We start from the raw sequence: 17,799 nt of genomic DNA on the forward strand, positions 1-17,799 counted from the left end.
GCTCATATTGAGTATTGTATCACAAGTTGGTCCTATACAAGTCATGCTGCTATTGGGCCAATCGAAGTATGCTACAAAAGAGCATTGAAAATATAATATTAGACAAGAAACCTTCGTCATATCACCATTGTCATTTTAGATAAATATACGTTTTTAAATTTTGCTAATTTCAAATTATTTAAATCAACCTGTCTAATCTACAAGGTTATACATGGTCTGGCGCCTCCACCATTGAGTGATTTTATCAAACAAAAGTCTAGCAGTGTTGCCGGGTCTCGAGTGACTAGAGCCACTATGAGAGGTGATTGTGAATTGGCATTTAGGCGGGCCGCCTTTTCACAGAATGTCCTGTCATATCAGGGAGTGAGCTTCTGGAATAGTATTCCACTGTCAGTGAGGGAAAGCACAAGTCTTCCTACCTTTAGGAGTCATTTAAAACTGTAGCTGAGGGACATACAAACATGTGATCATGTTTAGTTAATCATTATGTAAAAGAGAGTTAGTGCATTACAAAAAGGGATACAATTATTAGTGCAATACGAGTTGTGCAATAAGAGACAGTATAACATGGGTTGTGCAATAGGGGTCAGTGTAATGCGGGTCAGTGCAAGATAGAATGGTGTAATATGGGTCAGTGCAATATCAGGTCAGTCAGGGCATGTGCAAAATTGGTGTGTGCAATACAGTCGATGCTTTTCTGTTTTCTATATGTCCTTTGTTGTTCACTCTTGTTGTTATTGTTTGTTCTAACATGATGTGATCACTGTTTTTGTCCTTGTCTCTCTGTATATAGTTTGTATATAGTGGCTCTGTATGTATTTATTAACTTGTCTGTAACACCAACCTGCCAGGGGGTCTGCAGATGGAAATTAGCCTAAGACTATAATCTGACATATTTACATTTGTGAAAATGTTCATTAATATGTATTGTCCCTTTTTCTCAAAAAAAATTAAATAAAAAAATAAAAGTATGGCATCACTCCCACACCTTTTCTGTATAAAAATTGGATTGAAAGGATCTTGAAAAACTGACACCTTGTCTACTCAAATGACCAAGGATAATCAAAGCTATGGGTATCAAATTGTTTAATCTACTACCCACATTGCCATGTTTTAGAATAGCAACAACATGATTGGTCCTATTTTAACGATCTAAGCGCGCATGGTCTAAAGCACTTGTTCACTTTTGGTAGTTTAACGGCAGGAAAAATGGTCGGCATGCCCGGCGCATTCGCTAAAAGGGTTGTCCCTAATCTCTTATTGAGCAATGGGTGTGTTTTGGGCTTTACGTGCAATAATCCAATCAGTCTCATATCCCATTCCCTTTAAAACCAGTTGTGCTCGCGCCATGGTGGATTTGCAATTAGCATGACGGAATTTGCAAGTGGAAAGACTGAACACATCTCCAGAGAGGAAACTGATCTGCTCATGCGCGAGGTTAAAGCATGCAAGCAGACCATCTGGGACAAGCCGGATTCCACCATATCTTTTACATTGTAATACTTTTATTTTTCATATTTAAAAACAATTGTGTGCTACTGCGTGTCCCTGTGTGTGTAATGTAATTAAGCAATTAAGTGTAAAAGCAAAGTGTATATGCGTGTTGTGGACCCGCCTATAGGCGCATATTACTAACGCGCTCTATAAATAGCAAAAAAATATATATTTCAGGTTTCAGTTGGTCTATTTCAGTTGCCTCAAAATAGCAACGCGCCAACAATGCGCCCAAACACACACAATTTTCTGACCAGCACGCGGGAAGTTTTCACAGGATTGTAAATGCAACACTATGTTGGTTCAATTACATTTATTCATTTTCAACATTTAGTAATTTACGTGTAATAAACAATTTAAGTGGACTTACCTGTACATTACAGTTTTTTTTGAAAAAGACAAGGTAGAATGATGTATTAACATTAACATGAGTCATCACTTTCCAAAATCTTACAAAACCCCCAAAAGCTTATAATGAATTCAGTCAATATTAGGGAGGTATCAAGCTTTTCACATTTGAATACTGTTCCAAAGTAGGCCTACTTCTTTCTGAATGATTTGGTAATACTTGAGTCAACTAGCAGGTTATCATGATCTTTACTTTATAATTAATTATACATTGTGCATTATTCACATTAATTAGAACCTAGTTCTTAGTAGTCCTCTGGCTCTGGGAGGTATGAAAAAATAATAATTGTTTATTAGCTAAAAGTGAACTACCTCATGCAACTGAGCGCTATTACTATACCGTATTCTAAAGTGTTACCGGAAATGCACCTGATCAAGACAATGACTAATGTTTCTCTCCTTTCTTTTAATAAACAGGATCCATATTTTCAGTTTTCTCAACATTGGATAATGTGTATTAGAGATTATTATTAAATAATAATAACAATGCTCTTATTAAAACATATACCATTACTTTGCTTTGCACATATATTTAACAGAAACAAGAATATATGCAAGCATGCAATTGTGCAATAAAAGCACATGGAAAAAGTTTCATAATCTGTTCCAGGAAAACCAAACCACAGTCTGTGAGAGCTGGAACATTTAACTGTGGAGTCGTTCAAATACTTCCATCTATTATTTGTAGTAATTTTCCTTTTTAAATTTGTTTTATTGCCTTTGTTGCATTATTATTATTATTATTATTACTGGTCAGACATTCAATAACCATTTGTTTCTGTTTTGAAAGTTTCTGTTTTAGTAAAATATGTAGTAAAGACATGACTGTTAATTACTTTTTTTATTTCTGTAATTCATTATTAATATTTAAGAATGAGCAAAAATATTTAGTGCACTGTAACTGTAATCTGCATCTCAAAAAATCAGTTTAAAGTAATAAGAGCCAAGAACAAATTTGTACAAATTATCTTACCCTAGAACTTGGAAGTTTTGTCAGAGATATCGGTGCTTTAGTTTGCTCTCCTCGGTTTGCAAAAGTGTTTCCCAGAACTCTTTTAAACAGCTGTGTAACGAAATCAGCTCAAATGAGGGGAATGTATAATTAATAATCAATAATTAATCATTCATAATTAATCATACTGGTTATGAGCCATATTACCTACACATTTTAAATCGCCCAAAAAGGGAATACATAGCCCGTATATTTTTATCTCTATATATAGATAATTAACCACAACGAATTACAATCAATTATGAATATACAGATGGGCTATAGATCAAATTTGTGAATGCCTACAAAATTAATGTCACATCGAATAATTTGTTCATCCGTCTTCTTATAAACTCTAAAGAAAGGCTATTCCTCTGGCCATGAGGAATAACTTTCTTGCTTTATAAGATTATTAACTTGTAGGCTGATCAACAATATAAATCTTGTAGCTAAGATCACACATTTAAGGGGCTTCATTTGTTCTATGAGCAGCAAACAGAGACAATCAAGCGTATAATGGGTTTTTAATAAATGAAACTATAAACATACAACTACATCTAACAAAGAATACATATATGAATAGTATAATGAAAGTAAATAAAGAAAGAAATAGCAGATCACAGAATGGCAAACATTTCACAAACAAAAACCTTTGAGAACCAGCAAAGAATCAAAATCACCTTAAGCAGGGGCAAACAACCTTAACGCAAATCTTAAACCTTGGAAAAGATAATACTTGCATTGATCTTTGTTGCTGAACAGGAATGCGTGTATGTGAGTGTCCGTTCTCGGTGTGTACGTTAGTTGGAAGCGTTCTTTCGTGTCTTCCGGAGCTTGTGTCATTCGCGGGAAGTTTAAACAGTTCCCTTGTAAGTAGAGTTGCCGAAAAATTCAGTTTAAGTCCGTTTCGCTCGTAGGTAGAAATGAATGAACACGAGCCTAAAACAAGGCAAGAAGCCGGAGATACGACTAATACAAAAAGCTAAGAAGCAAAAGTAAAACACAAAATAAAACGGAGAGCGGATAAACTTTAAGAAGAGGAGAGAAGACAAAGCAAAGACAAGACCAAACAAGAACTAAGAAACAACCATGGCGTGTGCATCCTTCTTTAAAGAGTTCGAAGCCCACCCTTCTTTTGGGTAGTTAGACCAATCGGATTAAGAAATTTTAAACGGGAAAGAGTTTCTTTGTCTCCTCCAATTGAAAGTGTTCTTTTTGAAGCTCACAGTGGAGTTTGGAGGTGTTTCTGTTAAACTTCCACTCAAAGGGGCAATTTGATTCAGACTCATCGGTGCTAAGCTGTGATTTACATTTATGAGGTTGGTGGTTAAAAGCATTTCTGAATCTTAAAATGACAAGTCATCGTGAGTTTGTCCATACGCTACAGTTGCAATGTTTTCTTTGTCAGATTCCTTTCTGCCTCATGTCTTTCTGGTTATCCTCTTTCCAGTCAACTTTGACTACACTGTACAAAATCTCTCATATACTCACCCACATTATTTGGAAATGAGTTGGTGGGGAAGTGGTTTGGAGCCCCACCCTTGTGCTGCTCTTTAAAGGGGCAGGAAGTTTGTGTAAACTTCCTAGTCTACACAAGGCTGAAAATGCTCCCTTGATTGATAGTGAGATTGATTGAAAATTGACTATTTTTAGCAATGTTTTTGAAGTTGGACACAAAATATGTAGAATACATCTCTCTCATACATATTATAGGCGCATAGGACCAGATTCTAGACACATACACTGTACACTGCACTAAAAATAAATGAGGTAAGAGGACACATGCTTCCAATTACATGTCTTTAATTCATTTTAAATGTGGTGGTGAGCTCTGGTGTAGTTGTCATATGGGCAGTTGTTGATGGTACTGTGGTTATAAATGTGGTGGTAACTGATGTAGTTGTCAAGGGGGCAGTTGTTGATACCGTGGTGGGGACTGATGTAGTCCTCAGAGCTGTAGTCGTAGCAGTGGTGGTTGGTGTGGTTGTGGTTGGAAGCAAAGTTGTGAGTTGAGTAGTTGGTGTTGTGGTCATGACTTGTGTGGTTGCCTGGGTTGTTGTTGTTTGAGTTGTTACTGGAATTGTTGTTGGAGTAGGTGTGGTTGTTGTTTGTAAAGCAGTAGTTGTTGTAGGCGCTGCTGTTGTCGAGGTTAACTTTATTGTTGAGACACATGTGGTGTGCTTGTAAGGACAGTGGTGGAAGTTGGTAAAGTTCTGAGGCATATTAATTGCTCTTCTGTTAAAGAGGATATTGGTTGATTTTCCAGGTCTTTTGGGGACTCACAGACATCTGAAGGTTTTGATTTAATCTTGTCTTCATTGTTCTTTATCCATTCAAAGAATGTCAAAAGGTTACAGTCACACTGCCATGGGTTCTTGTAAAGGTATAGTTTATTGAGTTTTGGAAGAGCATCCAAAACATCTCCAGGGAGGCTTTGTATATTATTATTTCCCAGTTTAAGTGTTGAAAGAGAATTAATTTTTTCAAAGTCCTTTTGTTGTAATGACTTTAAATTGTTATTTTGAAGATTCAGTTCAGTCAGTTTCTCAAGACCTTCAAAAAAGTCTTCAGATATCATTGAAAACTGGTTCGATGAAAGGTCTAACTTCTTGAGCTTCTTAAGTGGGCTGAAAACTCCATGTGGTAAGTCAGTGAGATTGTTATGACTTAGACTCAGTTCAGTCATTTTAGGCATTTCTCCAAAAAGGACAGTGGGAAGACTTAGAAAATGATTGTTATGCAGAGTCAGAGTCTTTAATGAAGAGAAACCAACAAAAAGATCTTGAGGCAGTTCAGTCAAAAGATTGTGGTCCAGATAGAGTTTGGATAATTTACTTTTGTGTGGAAACAAATCAGATTTTATAAATGAGATTTTGTTGCCTTGTAAGGCTATCTCTGTCAGATCAGGGAGAGGATCAAAAATCCCATCAGGCATAGAGGTCAGCTGGTTCTCATAAAGCCTGAAAAGTCGCAAGTTCTTAAGTTTGGAAAAAAGAGATGTCGATACAGAACTAAGGCTGTTTCTTGCAAGATGAAGACGTGTGAGATTCTCTAAACTGTCAAATGTCCCCTCCTCAATAGAGCTAATATCATTCATATGTAGACTTAGTTCTTGAAGCTTTTTTAAATGATCAAATAACCCATTTTTAAGGCTATGAATTTTGTTATATTTTAGAACAAGTTTTTCAAGGTTGCTGAGATCCTTAAAAACACCCACAGGTAATGATGTCACATCTGTGCCAGATATCTCAATGGTTGTGACATCAGGCAAACCCTCAAAGGCTCCGACCTCTATGGACATAGTTGAAGTACCGAGAAATTCGATTTTCTTTATTTGAGGGTTTTTAGAAAAAGCTCCTTTTGGTATGACAGGGATCTGACTGTTTACAAAAAATATTTCATTGGCTCCATCTTTAAATTTTTTGGGGATTGCTGTCACAGTTTTGTCATACACGTCTTGAATACTGCAGTCTTCACCTGGAGGACATATATCTTCAGTGCAGCTCCAGTGCAAGTGCACAAGTATGTAAATGAATACTAGTGCACTTTTTAAATGGATATGCCTGTTGAAGAACAAAACATTAACACCAAATTTAGTTTTTAGTTCAAAGCCAAAGCAACCTGTATAGCCTGAAAATCTAAAATAACTACGATAAATTATGTTCCCATGACTCAGGGACACAGGGCCGTAACCACAGACACTGAGGGGGACGAGTCCCCCTTAAAGGTGCATTAAGCAACTTTTCATGTTAAAATACCCGTTTTTCTAACCCATACATGCTTAAACAATTGCCTGATGGGCTGAATGAGCCCTTCTATGATCTCTGCGATTGCCTCTATAATCCTGTACAGTAAAATAAATAAGAGGGATTCGGGACGGAATCGACTGGGCGTGACGTCATGCGCGTTCACGCTTCCCTGGCTATGTCTGGCAGGTTTGTGTATTCGCCACCATTATCCGCATCAGCGAAGACAACTCAAGCGACTTTGGCAAAGTAGAAGATGGATTCAAAGAGACCGGCTTCTAGTTCATCCCAAACCCCAACGCAAACTCCACGTAACCGCGTGCACAACTCTGGTTGCAGTTTCGCGTGTCGCCAGAAGGGGGCATAGTTCTGCAAAAACTCAGAGACTTGCACAATGCACCTTTAATAACTAGAAACAGCCACATTTTCTCACCCAATATTTGATTATTTTGATCTGATTTGGTTATTAATGCTGCTCTGCTGCACTCCATTGTGCACCACTCTGTTTGTTGTTAGGTTGACAAAAAGTGTTAAAAATTAAAATTTTAGGCTGCTCTGCCTCAGCTGTCTAACAGTGCTCAATGTCAGAATGATTGAGATGGCAAATCAAATCAAAGAAGGCAGGGCTTACTGTTCACAGAAGACAAGTACAAATTCCATTACAACACTTTAGTTTAGTTGCGTGGTAAGGTCATCCAAAAAATACAATTCTGTCATTATTTACTTATTATTTTAAGTTATAACAAACCTGTTTTTATTCATTTCTTGTGTGGGACACAAAAAATATATATATTGAAGAATGTGGGTAAGCAAACAGTTTCTGGTCCCCTATTGACTTCCATAGTATTTTTTTTTTTTTTTTATTATTATTTCTATACTGTGGAAGTCAATGGGGACTATAAACTGTTTGGTTACCAAATTTCATCATAATATCTTCCTTTATGTTCAACAAAAGAAATAACTTCATGCATGTTTAGAACAACTTAAGGGTGAGTAAATAATGACAGAATTTTCATTTTTGGGAGAACCATCCCTTTGAAATAAATGAATAAATAAAAAACAATAATTTCAGAAGCAAACAAACAAACAAACAATTCTCTTACTGCTTTCTCTTACTGCTTACAAGTCACTAAATTTACACCAAATCAAAATTATTTTTTATATTTTTTATTTATTTATAAATAATGCATACAAATAAAATTATAGTCTGAAAAAATAAAATGTTTCCTCTCCTTCACAATACTGAAAACTAGCAAGCATTTTTTTTGTTATATTCCTGACCTGTATTTGTCTCATTAAATGGAAAATAATTCAACTTACCTGTTCATCTCTGTTGAAGCTGAATTACTTTTCAGAATGTGTTCCCAGAAGAAAATAAAAATACGTGTTGCTCTACTCTTATCTATGTAACCGTATGCTTCTGTAGTCTGCGTTATGTTGGAAATCAGTGAAGAACGACAGGAGAGCGCCGGATTGAGTCTGCATAGAGAATGTATTTTTATGTAGACAGGCCGTTAGCCAGCTTCAGCTCACACATCAGCAACACTGTCAACGAAAATAACATTCCCAAATATACCAATCCACAACGTATGTATATTGTATACATATGATCTTACATCTGTGAATAACAAAATACATAAAAACAACTTAAACATCGTGTATTTCTGTGTGTGAATTATTTTCAACCAATGCAAACAACTAATCTGTAGCATGGAACACAGCTTACCTCTTCGTTTGGGAGAAAGACAGAAAAGACAGCTAAAAGAGCAATACGGCAGATATGGCTGCCTGGCCCGAACCACTTTGTTGTAAACGGAAAGGGGGTGGGGTGGGGGGTGGAGGGGGGCTCCTTACAGACCCTTTTTAACCCTTAAACAGGCAAGAGTAGAAAATTATAAGCAACAAAAAATTTCATGTCATTTTTTATATCATCTGGACTTTAGTAAATCATATCCAAAATAATTTTTGAAAAATGTCATGTATTTTGGATTTTATGAGTTGTGACTCAGATCACATTGCCTGTTTAGGATATAAAAAAGGACCAAATCTATAACTGTAACTGCCATTGCATGTTTAAAACAATTATATCCTATACTTCAACTTTATATCATTGGAAAGCTTACAAACTCAAGATTAAGCCTGTTAAAACCGTTTTGAAGTACATAAAAATTGTACTTTAAATTATTTTAGCGAGTTCCTTACCTTGTTTGTGTCAGGTTTCTTATTACAAAATTTATTTTAATTTCTTTATAATAAAAAAAACCCTTTTCTAATCTTGACAAAACACATATCGTCGGAAAGGTCTGAGACTGTATTGAGACTAAAAATAAATTAATTTGTTACAAAAAACACACAGTGGCTAGTTTTGGTACAGCTCCTAAAGCAGGGGTGGGCAAACGTACTCGGTTACTAACGTAACCTCGGTTCTCTCTAGAAGAGGGAACGAGTACTGCGTTTGATAAAACGCTATGGGAAAAGTCTCTTTTCACGAAACACTGAAGCAAAAAATTATCCTTTAATTTTCATATATGTAAAACGCGTTGCGGCAGCAGCAGACAGCTGAAGCAAGACGGCTTGTCTGCTCATTGGCTGCTCTGCGGCAACTGCATAAGCCTATCGAGCGCAGGCTGATGCAACATCAGACCAATGAGGGCGCTTCGCGCCCTCCTTGCCACTTCCCGCCGAAACGGGCGTGGCTTACCTCTATAAAAGGAGCTCGAGAAGGCTGATTCACTCAATTTTGATCGCCGAAGCAAACCAGAGTAAACCAAACGCACGGCAGGGAACGCAGTACTCGTTCCCTCTTCTAGAGAGAACCGAGGTTACGTTAGTAACCGAGTACGTCCTCTTACGAGAGTTCTCTCGTACTGCGTTTGATAAAACGCTATGGGAACCCCTTGCAAAACGCCGTGCGTGCCGTGATAAAAACACAGATCACCGGAAGCTATTTCAGGCATACAGTGCATAATCACCAGATAGACTCACACAGAGTCAGGGAATAAGGGAGGAAGCCTTAATTCCCTATACTGTAGCGTCCGTGGGCTTAACATTACCTCACAGGGAGAGTCTAAAGACGGGAGGGGTTTCCTCCGTCCTTATATAGACATGTCCACAGACACGAATATGACCTCACATAGCCAGGGAAGGGAGCCTGCACTAATGCGGGAAAACGTGGGTCTTACACAGTTCTGCCCAGTATAGTCGGTAGCGCATAGCGCCTGTAAATAGATTACACAGACAAAAGCTTAGCCTGCAAGGCGGGAACCTCTAGGTTATAAAACCTAATAAATGTAGACGGAGAGGCCCAGCCTGCCGCCGTACATATATCCTGTAAGGAAATCCTGCTGGACCAAGCCCACGAGGAGGCAACGCCTCTCGTAGAGTGCGCTCTAACTCCCAACGGGCATTGGATGCCCTTGGCAGTATAAGCCAGCGCTATGGCGTCAACTATCCATCTGGATAGACTCTGTTTCGAAACAGCCATTCCTTTGGAACGTCCGCTGAACGAGACAAAGAGCTGCTCTGTCTGTCTGAAGGCAGCAGAGCGGGACATATAAGTTCTTAAAGCCCTAAGGGCAAAGAAAACTCGAGTCCCCCTCCTCACTTGACGCCGGCAGGGCAGCCAGGGAAATAACCTGAGCCCGAAAAGGCGTGTTGAGGGATTTCGGCACATAGCCGTGCTTAGGTTTGAGTATGACCTTAGAGTCGTTAGGACCAAACTCCATGCACGTCGGGCTCACAGAGAGCGCATGCAGATCGCCTATGCGCTTCACTGAAGCGAGAGCCATCAAAAACACTGTTTTAAAAGATAAATGTTTGAGGCTGATAGACTGAATGGGCTCGAAAGGGGCACCTTTCATGGCCGCCAGGACCGTAGAAAGGTCCCACACAGGGACTGAAGGAGGTCTGGGTGGATTCAGTCTCCTGGCTCCCCTGAGGAAGCGGATGACTAAATCATTCCTTCCCAGCGACTGACCCAGCGCTGAACCAGAGAACGCTGAGATAGCCGCCACATACACTTTGAGCGTAGAAGGGGATCTGCCCTTATCCAACAGCTCTTGCAGGAAGGAGAGAACCTCCGTTACCTCACATTCGAGGGGTGAAAGGCTCCGAGCTGTACACCTGCTGGAGAAAACCGACCACTTTGAAGCATAGAGCTGCCGGGTCGACGGCGCTCTAGCCTCAGTGATGGTATTCAAGACTCCCCCTGCGAGACCAACGGGTATCCGTTGAGCGCCCACACATGAAGGGACCACAGCTCCGGGTGTGGGTGCCAAATCGAGCCCCTGGCCTGCGAGAGGAGATCTCTCCTCACCGGCACTGGCCATGGAGCGATGTCTGCTAACTGCATCAGAACTGGGAACCACGCTTGGTTCTCCCAGAACGGTGCCACAAGCAGTATTGGGCATTTTGTTTTTCTGACCCGTTCCAACACCTGTGGCAGGAGGGAGACGGGGGGAACGCCTATAGCGGGCAGCGCGGCCACATTCGGGACAGCGCGCTGTCGGTCTTTGAAAAGAACGCGGGGCAGTGAGCGTTTTCGTAGGACGCGAATAGGTCCACCTCCGCTCTGCCGAATCTCTCCCACAACAGCCGAACTGTTTGTGGGTGTAGAGACCACTCGCCTGGGGGAATGTTGTTCCTGGACAGTCTGTCCGGGCCCACATTCTGAAGCCCAGGTACATGCACTGCTCTCAGCGAGCGTAAGTTGTGCTGAGCCCATATTAGGAGGCGTTTCGCCAGCCTGTACAGGGATGTGGATCTCAGACCGCCTTGGCGATTTATATAGGACACCACAGCCGTATTGTCCGAACGGACTATGACATGTTGGTCCTTGATGTGGGGACAAAAACGCGTTAGTGCGTTGTGCACTGCCACCATTTCTAGGCAGTTTATGTGTTGGAGCTTTTCTCGTTCCGACCATAGGCCGAAGCACGGTCTGCCCTCGAGCAGCGCTCCCCATCCCGAGGTGGATGCGTCTGTCGAAACCATCTTCACCTTCGAGGAAGTCCCCAGGCTTACACCTGACCGGTACCAGTCGTTCGCCATCCAAGGTACCAGGGCTGTGACACAGTCCTGATCGACCTTGAGGCGCAATCGACCGGTCACCCGCGCTTTCAACCAGAACTGCAGCGGGCGCATGCGGAGCAAGCCCAGCCGGAGAACTGATGATGCTGAGGCCATGAGACCCAGCATCCTTTGAAACTTCCTGAGCGGGGTTAAAGCGCCGCGGCGGAAAGACTTCGCCGCGCTCTGAATGCTCAGCACGCGCTGTGGCGACAGCTGTGCTGTCATAGATTGTGAGTCCAGAACTACCCCCAGAAACGAAATCGTTTGACTGGGGTTCAGTGAACTCTTCACCCAATTGACCGTGATACCAAGATTCTCGAGATGATCGAGTAAAATGGTTCTGTGCTCTATGAGCTGAGATAGTGATTGGGCTAGGATCAACCAGTCGTCCAAATAGTTCAGCACTCGCATGCCTCTGTGTCTGAGAGGAGCGAGCGCTGCGTCCATGTATTTCGTAAATGTACGAGGTGCCAGGGAAAAGCCGAAAGGCAGGACTGTATACTGGTATGTCTGACCCTCGAAGGCGAATCTCAAGTATTGCCTGTGGTGTGACGCTATCTGTATTTGAATATACGCGTCCTTCAGATCTATCGACATGAACCAGTCTTCTCGGCGAACCTGCGCGAGAATTTTGCTGGTCGTGAGCATTTTGAAACCGCGTTTCACTAACACTCTGTTCAGCCGTCTTAGATCCAGAATGGGTCTGATACCGCCGTCCTTTTTGGGGACTAGAAAGTATCTGCTGTATATCCCCTGTTCGCTTTGCGCACGGGGAACACGCTCTATCGCCCCTTTGCTTATCAGTTTTGATATTTCGGCGCGAAGTAGGTGTGCTACTTTCAACGGCACCGAAGTTTCGACGCGCGCTGTGAAGCGTGGAGGGCGTCGATAAAACTGTAGCGAGAAGCCTCTCTTTATAATGCCTAAGACCCAGTCCGAAACCCCTGGAAGCGCTGCCCATGCATCTGCATGGTTGGCTAAGGGCCGGATACAGAGCTCGCTCTGTTCGCCGTGCGACAGAGGTGCTACGGGACTCACAAACGTAGGCGTTTTGCCTGTGGCATTTGAGGCTGGGGGCGCGCTTGATACAGCGGGCGGAACGCTCGCCCTCGACCCTACAACAGTGCTTAGCTGAGTGAGGGAGGGCTGCGAGAGTCCCGTGGGACTCGTGTGTGCAAGTAGATGTGGGCTGGGAGCGGGCACATTTACTGCTTTGGGCGCGCTGCCTGTGTGAGCAGCGCGCGCGCTCACAGGTCTCGTTTTTACAGAGAGCCTGTGATCTGATAGACATAGTGTTCGTGGGCACTGGGCAGTGGGCACTTTTACTATGTTGGAAGCGCAATCGACCTGAGTCGATTTTATTTGCGCGAGCCCTAAGTGTAGGGCTGTGCTTGTGTGTAACGATGGGCACGGGGGGGTGGGCATCGATACTACATTTATAGCACCATCGGCCATGGCCGGGACACCAGAAATCACACTCATTTTGGGATATATCTGGGTAGCCGTAAAAACGGCTTTTGTGTGCAGGCAAGCGGGCAGAAGTACAGGCTTGCGCTTTGCAGATAACGCTGGAACAGCCGCGAATCTTGGGGCTGAAACAGCGGGGCGCTTGGGTGAGAGGCCGGCCGCAACGGGACTCACACACCTGCGCTTTCCTAGTCGTGCTAGGACTTCTTCGGGACCTCTGGTTTCACCGCAATCCTCGGTCGCGGCCCGCGCGCCGGGCGCCGGGCGCTTGATCGAGAGCGGGGTCTCGAGCTGCGCTGTTGCGGCTGCTGCGAAGATGAGGTCGAAGGCGGGGGCTGAGGCTGAGAGCTCCGCGGGGTCCGTTTATCACGACCCGCCGCAGAACCAGAGCGCTTCGGTAGGAGGTGCTTGAAGGCTTGGGACGCTTTCTGGGCTTTGGTAAATCTCTCCACGAACTCGGAGAGAGAAGAACCAAAGAGGCCAGCGGAAGACAGCGGGGCGTCGAGAAACGCGGTGCGCTCGGAATCGGCCATTTCCATGAGCGTCAGCCACAAGTGCCTCTCAGCTACAGTGGCGGAAGCCATACACCGTCCCATGGCTTGTGCGGCAGCCTTGGTAGCTCGGAGCGTAAGGTCTGAAGCACTCCTCAAATCCGCCATACAGACAGCATCAGGTCCCATCTCATCCAGCTTACGGAGGAGATCTCCCTGGAAAATCTGTAAGGTAGCCATGGTGTGTAGCGCTGACGCTGCTTGCCCAGCGGAGGAGAATATTTTCGCGAGCAGTGATGACGTCATGCGGCAGGCTTTTGAAGGCAACACCGGTTTAGTCCGCCGTCCAGCAGAGGGCGGGCAAAGATGGGTCGCTATCGCCTGTTCCACCGGCGGCAGAGAGAGGTAGCCTCGGTCTTTCGCATTATCCAGCGAGGAAAATGCAGGCGACACAGATGAGCGCGTCCGTGCAGAGTAGGGCGCGTTCCAGGCCTTCGCAACTTCTTCATGTAGCTCAGGAAGAAAAAGAGCGGGCTTTGATTCCGGAGAAGTGTGCTCACCGGGGAGGAAGCTACCATCAAGCCGGGTGCGAGAGGGGGGCCCCGGCGCAGACCACTCGAGGCCGAGGCTCGCCGCGGCCAACGCGAGTACTCGCATGAGCTCCGTCTCGATGCTGGCTCTCACCGAGGGCTTTCTGGCAGGAGGTGCGGGATCCTCAGAGCTCGCCCAATCCTCGCTGCCTGAAGCCAGGAGAGAACAGGAATCCTTATCCCCCGACGCGGCCTCTGAAACAACTTCCTCAGATGAAGCGGCGGCAGACTGCGGGCGCTGAGCATCAGGAAGTGATTCGAGCGAGGCCGGTGAAGCTAGCGGGCGAACCGGCGAGCTTAGTCGGGCTGGAGTGGGTTCCGGGACCCGCTGCGAACGCCGCTTCTTTCGGCGCGGCATCGCGGCGGTGAATGCAGGCTTCGAGAAGGATGCTAGGCGGGTCCTCAGAGCCACCATCGGCAAAAGCTCGCAGTGAGGGCAGCCGCCGTCAGCGAGCGCTGCATGGTCCTCACTGAGGCAGGAAACACAGATGACGTGGTTGTCTCCCTCGGCGAGTGGGGCTCTGCACGAGCCGCAGGAAGGCATCTTTAGAAAGACGCCGCTCTTTTAGGAGGTGAGTGTTACAGGGGAACACCACACGCACACACAAAACAGAGCAAAGCAGTAAAGGATATAAGCGTCGGAAAGCGCAGTAGGTACGGCTGTAGAAGGCGGCGTTGGCCAGCAGCTTCGAGGGCTCGTCCCGCTGAGGTGCTTGCTTCAACGACGCTTGCTTCCGTGATCCAGCGATGCGTGCGCTTCGCTGAAGAGAACAAAATTGAGTGAATCAGCCTTCTCGAGCTCCTTTTATAGAGGTAAGCCACGCCCGTTTCGGCGGGAAGTGGCAAGGAGGGCGCGAAGCACCCTCATTGGTCTGATGTTGCATCAGCCTGCGCTCGATAGGCTTATGCAGTTGCCGCAGAGCAGCCAATGAGCAGACAAGCCGTCTTGCTTCAGCTGTCTGCTGCTGCCGCAACGCGTTTCACATATATGAAAATTAAAGGATAATTTTTTGCTTCAGTGTTTCGTGAAAAGAGACTTTTCCCATAGCGTTTTATCAAACGCAGTACGAGAGAACTCTCGTAAGAGAACTACGGCCCGTTAGGCTGTTTATTCCGGCCCGTCGAGTATTTAAAAAATTGTCTTAAGTTCGCGTTCATTTTGCTTTTTTTCTTGCAATACTTTGCGTTATATATATATATATATATATATATATATATATATATATATATATATATATATATATATATATATTGCGTAATAAATATATTTGACAATCGGAATATCAGATATTTCATGCCATAGCTAACAAATGTAAAAAAAAGGAAAAATGACATAAAAGCAGATCATCGTTCATTCAGCGCTGTTGTGGCTGCGGTGTGTGTGTGTCACGTAACAAGCAATGACGCGTCACCATACGCTGATTTCACGCAGCCGTTATTTTGAAATCGAAAGCGGCTCCGGTGGGAAGAAAACCGGAAGTCTCGCCTTTAATCACAGGAGAGTCGTGAATGCGATGGCGTATTGTTGTGTTAAATGATGTTGTGTCAATTCTAAAACTGTACATACATTTCTTTCATACTTTAGACTATATACAGTGAAATTAATTCATAAATAAAATAATGTTTTTATATAATTCAGAAAGTAAAAAAAGAAGCAGGAATGAACTATACTACATATCCTATATTGGATATTAACATCCAAAAGTGTAAATCGCGGCAGCAGCTTCAGGTTGGTAGTCCAAAGGCATTGTTGTTTATCTTTACTTCCGGGGTTTTTCCCACCGGAGCCTCACTTTCGATTTCAAAATGGCGGCTGCGTGAAATCGGCGTATGGAAACCAAACAGACAGCACCTTAAAGGGTTAGTTCACCCAAAAATGAAAATTATGTCATTAATGACTCACCCTCATGTCGTTCCAAGCCCGTAAGACCTCCGTTCATTTTCGGAACACACTGAGTCCCAATTCGCCTACTTATACTACGACCTAAAAGTATGTACTTTTTTTGTGATGAAAAAGTACATACTTTTGAGTGTGTAGCAAAAAAGTATGCACGTTCTGGGACATACAATGACGTCATGCAACGTGAACTTGAACGTGGTTGCCTAGTTACGCACACCGCGACTGTTAACAAAACATTTAACATTTCATTCATTCTTATCCAATATAATTTTATTTACTATTCCCATCTTTTTTTCCACAATACATTTACAATGTGTTTACCAAATTGAGGAGTGAAGCAGGGCGTCGTCGTATATCAACCAAAAGGTCGTTTGTGAGGCGGCTGGTTCTGACGTTCATGTGCAAATGTAACGAAAGCTAGCGCTACTTATTTTCTGAGTTAAAATATTTAAAGTTTATAGCTTTTACTATAGTAAAAGTGTAGTAACCATGTTTCTTTGGTTGGACTGATAAAGTTAAAGGTCCCATGACATGCTACTTTTTGTAGGCTTTAATATAAGCCTTAGTGGTCCCTAGTACTGTATCTGAAATCTCTTTTCAAAAATTCAGCCTCGGTGCAGAATTATAGCCACTATAAGCCAGTCCCAGAATGAGCTTCCTTCCAACAGGCCGTTTCGGTGTCTGTAGCTTTAAATACTAATGAGGAGGAGAAAGGCATCGCAAGGTGGAGGGTGGGTGTGGCCTTGACCATCTTGCGCAACGGTACCGAGGCGTGCATGTTTACGTTGGATATAGCAATGGCATGAGGACACGCAGTCGTTCAAGCATTTCAGTTTGACCCAGAATCTGATCCGGATGGAGAAGCAACAACTCAGCGGTTCCAGCAGGACGTTTCCGAATGGTTAGTTTAAAATATTATGTCTGGATACGGTACTTTATTCGGATGGTTTACAGTTATTATCATGTAGCTAACGCTAACCTACTGTTGCCTTTTCATGAGAGATCTGTAACATCTGTAATTTATCTTATTACAATTACATCATCAAGCTCTGCAATCTTGAAATGCGGATATCGCGCGCGCCGTATAACCAACAGGAAAACGGTTATCCAAATAAGAAGTGTACAACACTCGCGTTTCAGTGTGTGTATTCACACACATAAACTGCATAGCTGCATAGCTAATGTGACAGCCACATTCTACGTGTAACAGTCTAGGCAACCATAAACAGTAAAGCAACACACTTATATATCATTAGTTGACTTACTTGTCCGAGGTGTGTAGCTGAGCCAAAGAGAGTGATCCAGACTTTAGTTTCAGACGTTCAGCAAGCCCAGCTCTGTATTAACCCTTCGGTGTTCATTTGTAACTTTACATCCAATTATTGAGCAATTGTTATGCTTCGCTCGCTCAAAAGCCATGATATCTCTCGTGGACAAACTAAAATCGCGCGCACGCGTTCCTACTTCCTTCCTAGCTCATTTTCTCATGGGCGGAAAATATTCTCTGGGCGGGCAAAGCAGAGACAGGGGAGGTAACATTCCTCCTTATAACGTCACAAGGAGGAGATTCAAGATCAGCGCGATTGAGCGTCCATTTTCTCAAAGGCAGAGAAAGACAGCAAAAGCTCGATTTACACCGATT

The 17,799-nt window shown here is 43.4% G+C and overlaps 1 protein-coding gene across 1 annotated transcript; it reads right to left on the reverse strand.

Moving 5' to 3' along the window:
* Positions 1-3,400: 3,400 nt before the first annotated feature.
* Positions 3,401-8,112, reverse strand: LOC308699964 (uncharacterized protein). The gene is made up of 2 exons (XM_081381177.1): positions 7,960-8,112; positions 3,401-6,456 (listed from the first exon to the last, which is right to left on the reverse strand). Exons 1-2 carry the CDS (start codon positions 7,965-7,967, stop codon positions 5,049-5,051), a joined length of 1,416 nt encoding a protein of 471 aa, XP_081237303.1. The 5' UTR covers positions 7,968-8,112; the 3' UTR covers positions 3,401-5,048.
* Between the last annotated feature and the right edge of the window lie 9,687 nt (positions 8,113-17,799).

The sequence above is a fragment of the Scardinius erythrophthalmus genome, assembly GCF_964197995.2.
Source record: "Scardinius erythrophthalmus genome assembly, chromosome: 12".
Lineage (NCBI taxonomy): Eukaryota > Metazoa > Chordata > Actinopteri > Cypriniformes > Leuciscidae > Scardinius > Scardinius erythrophthalmus.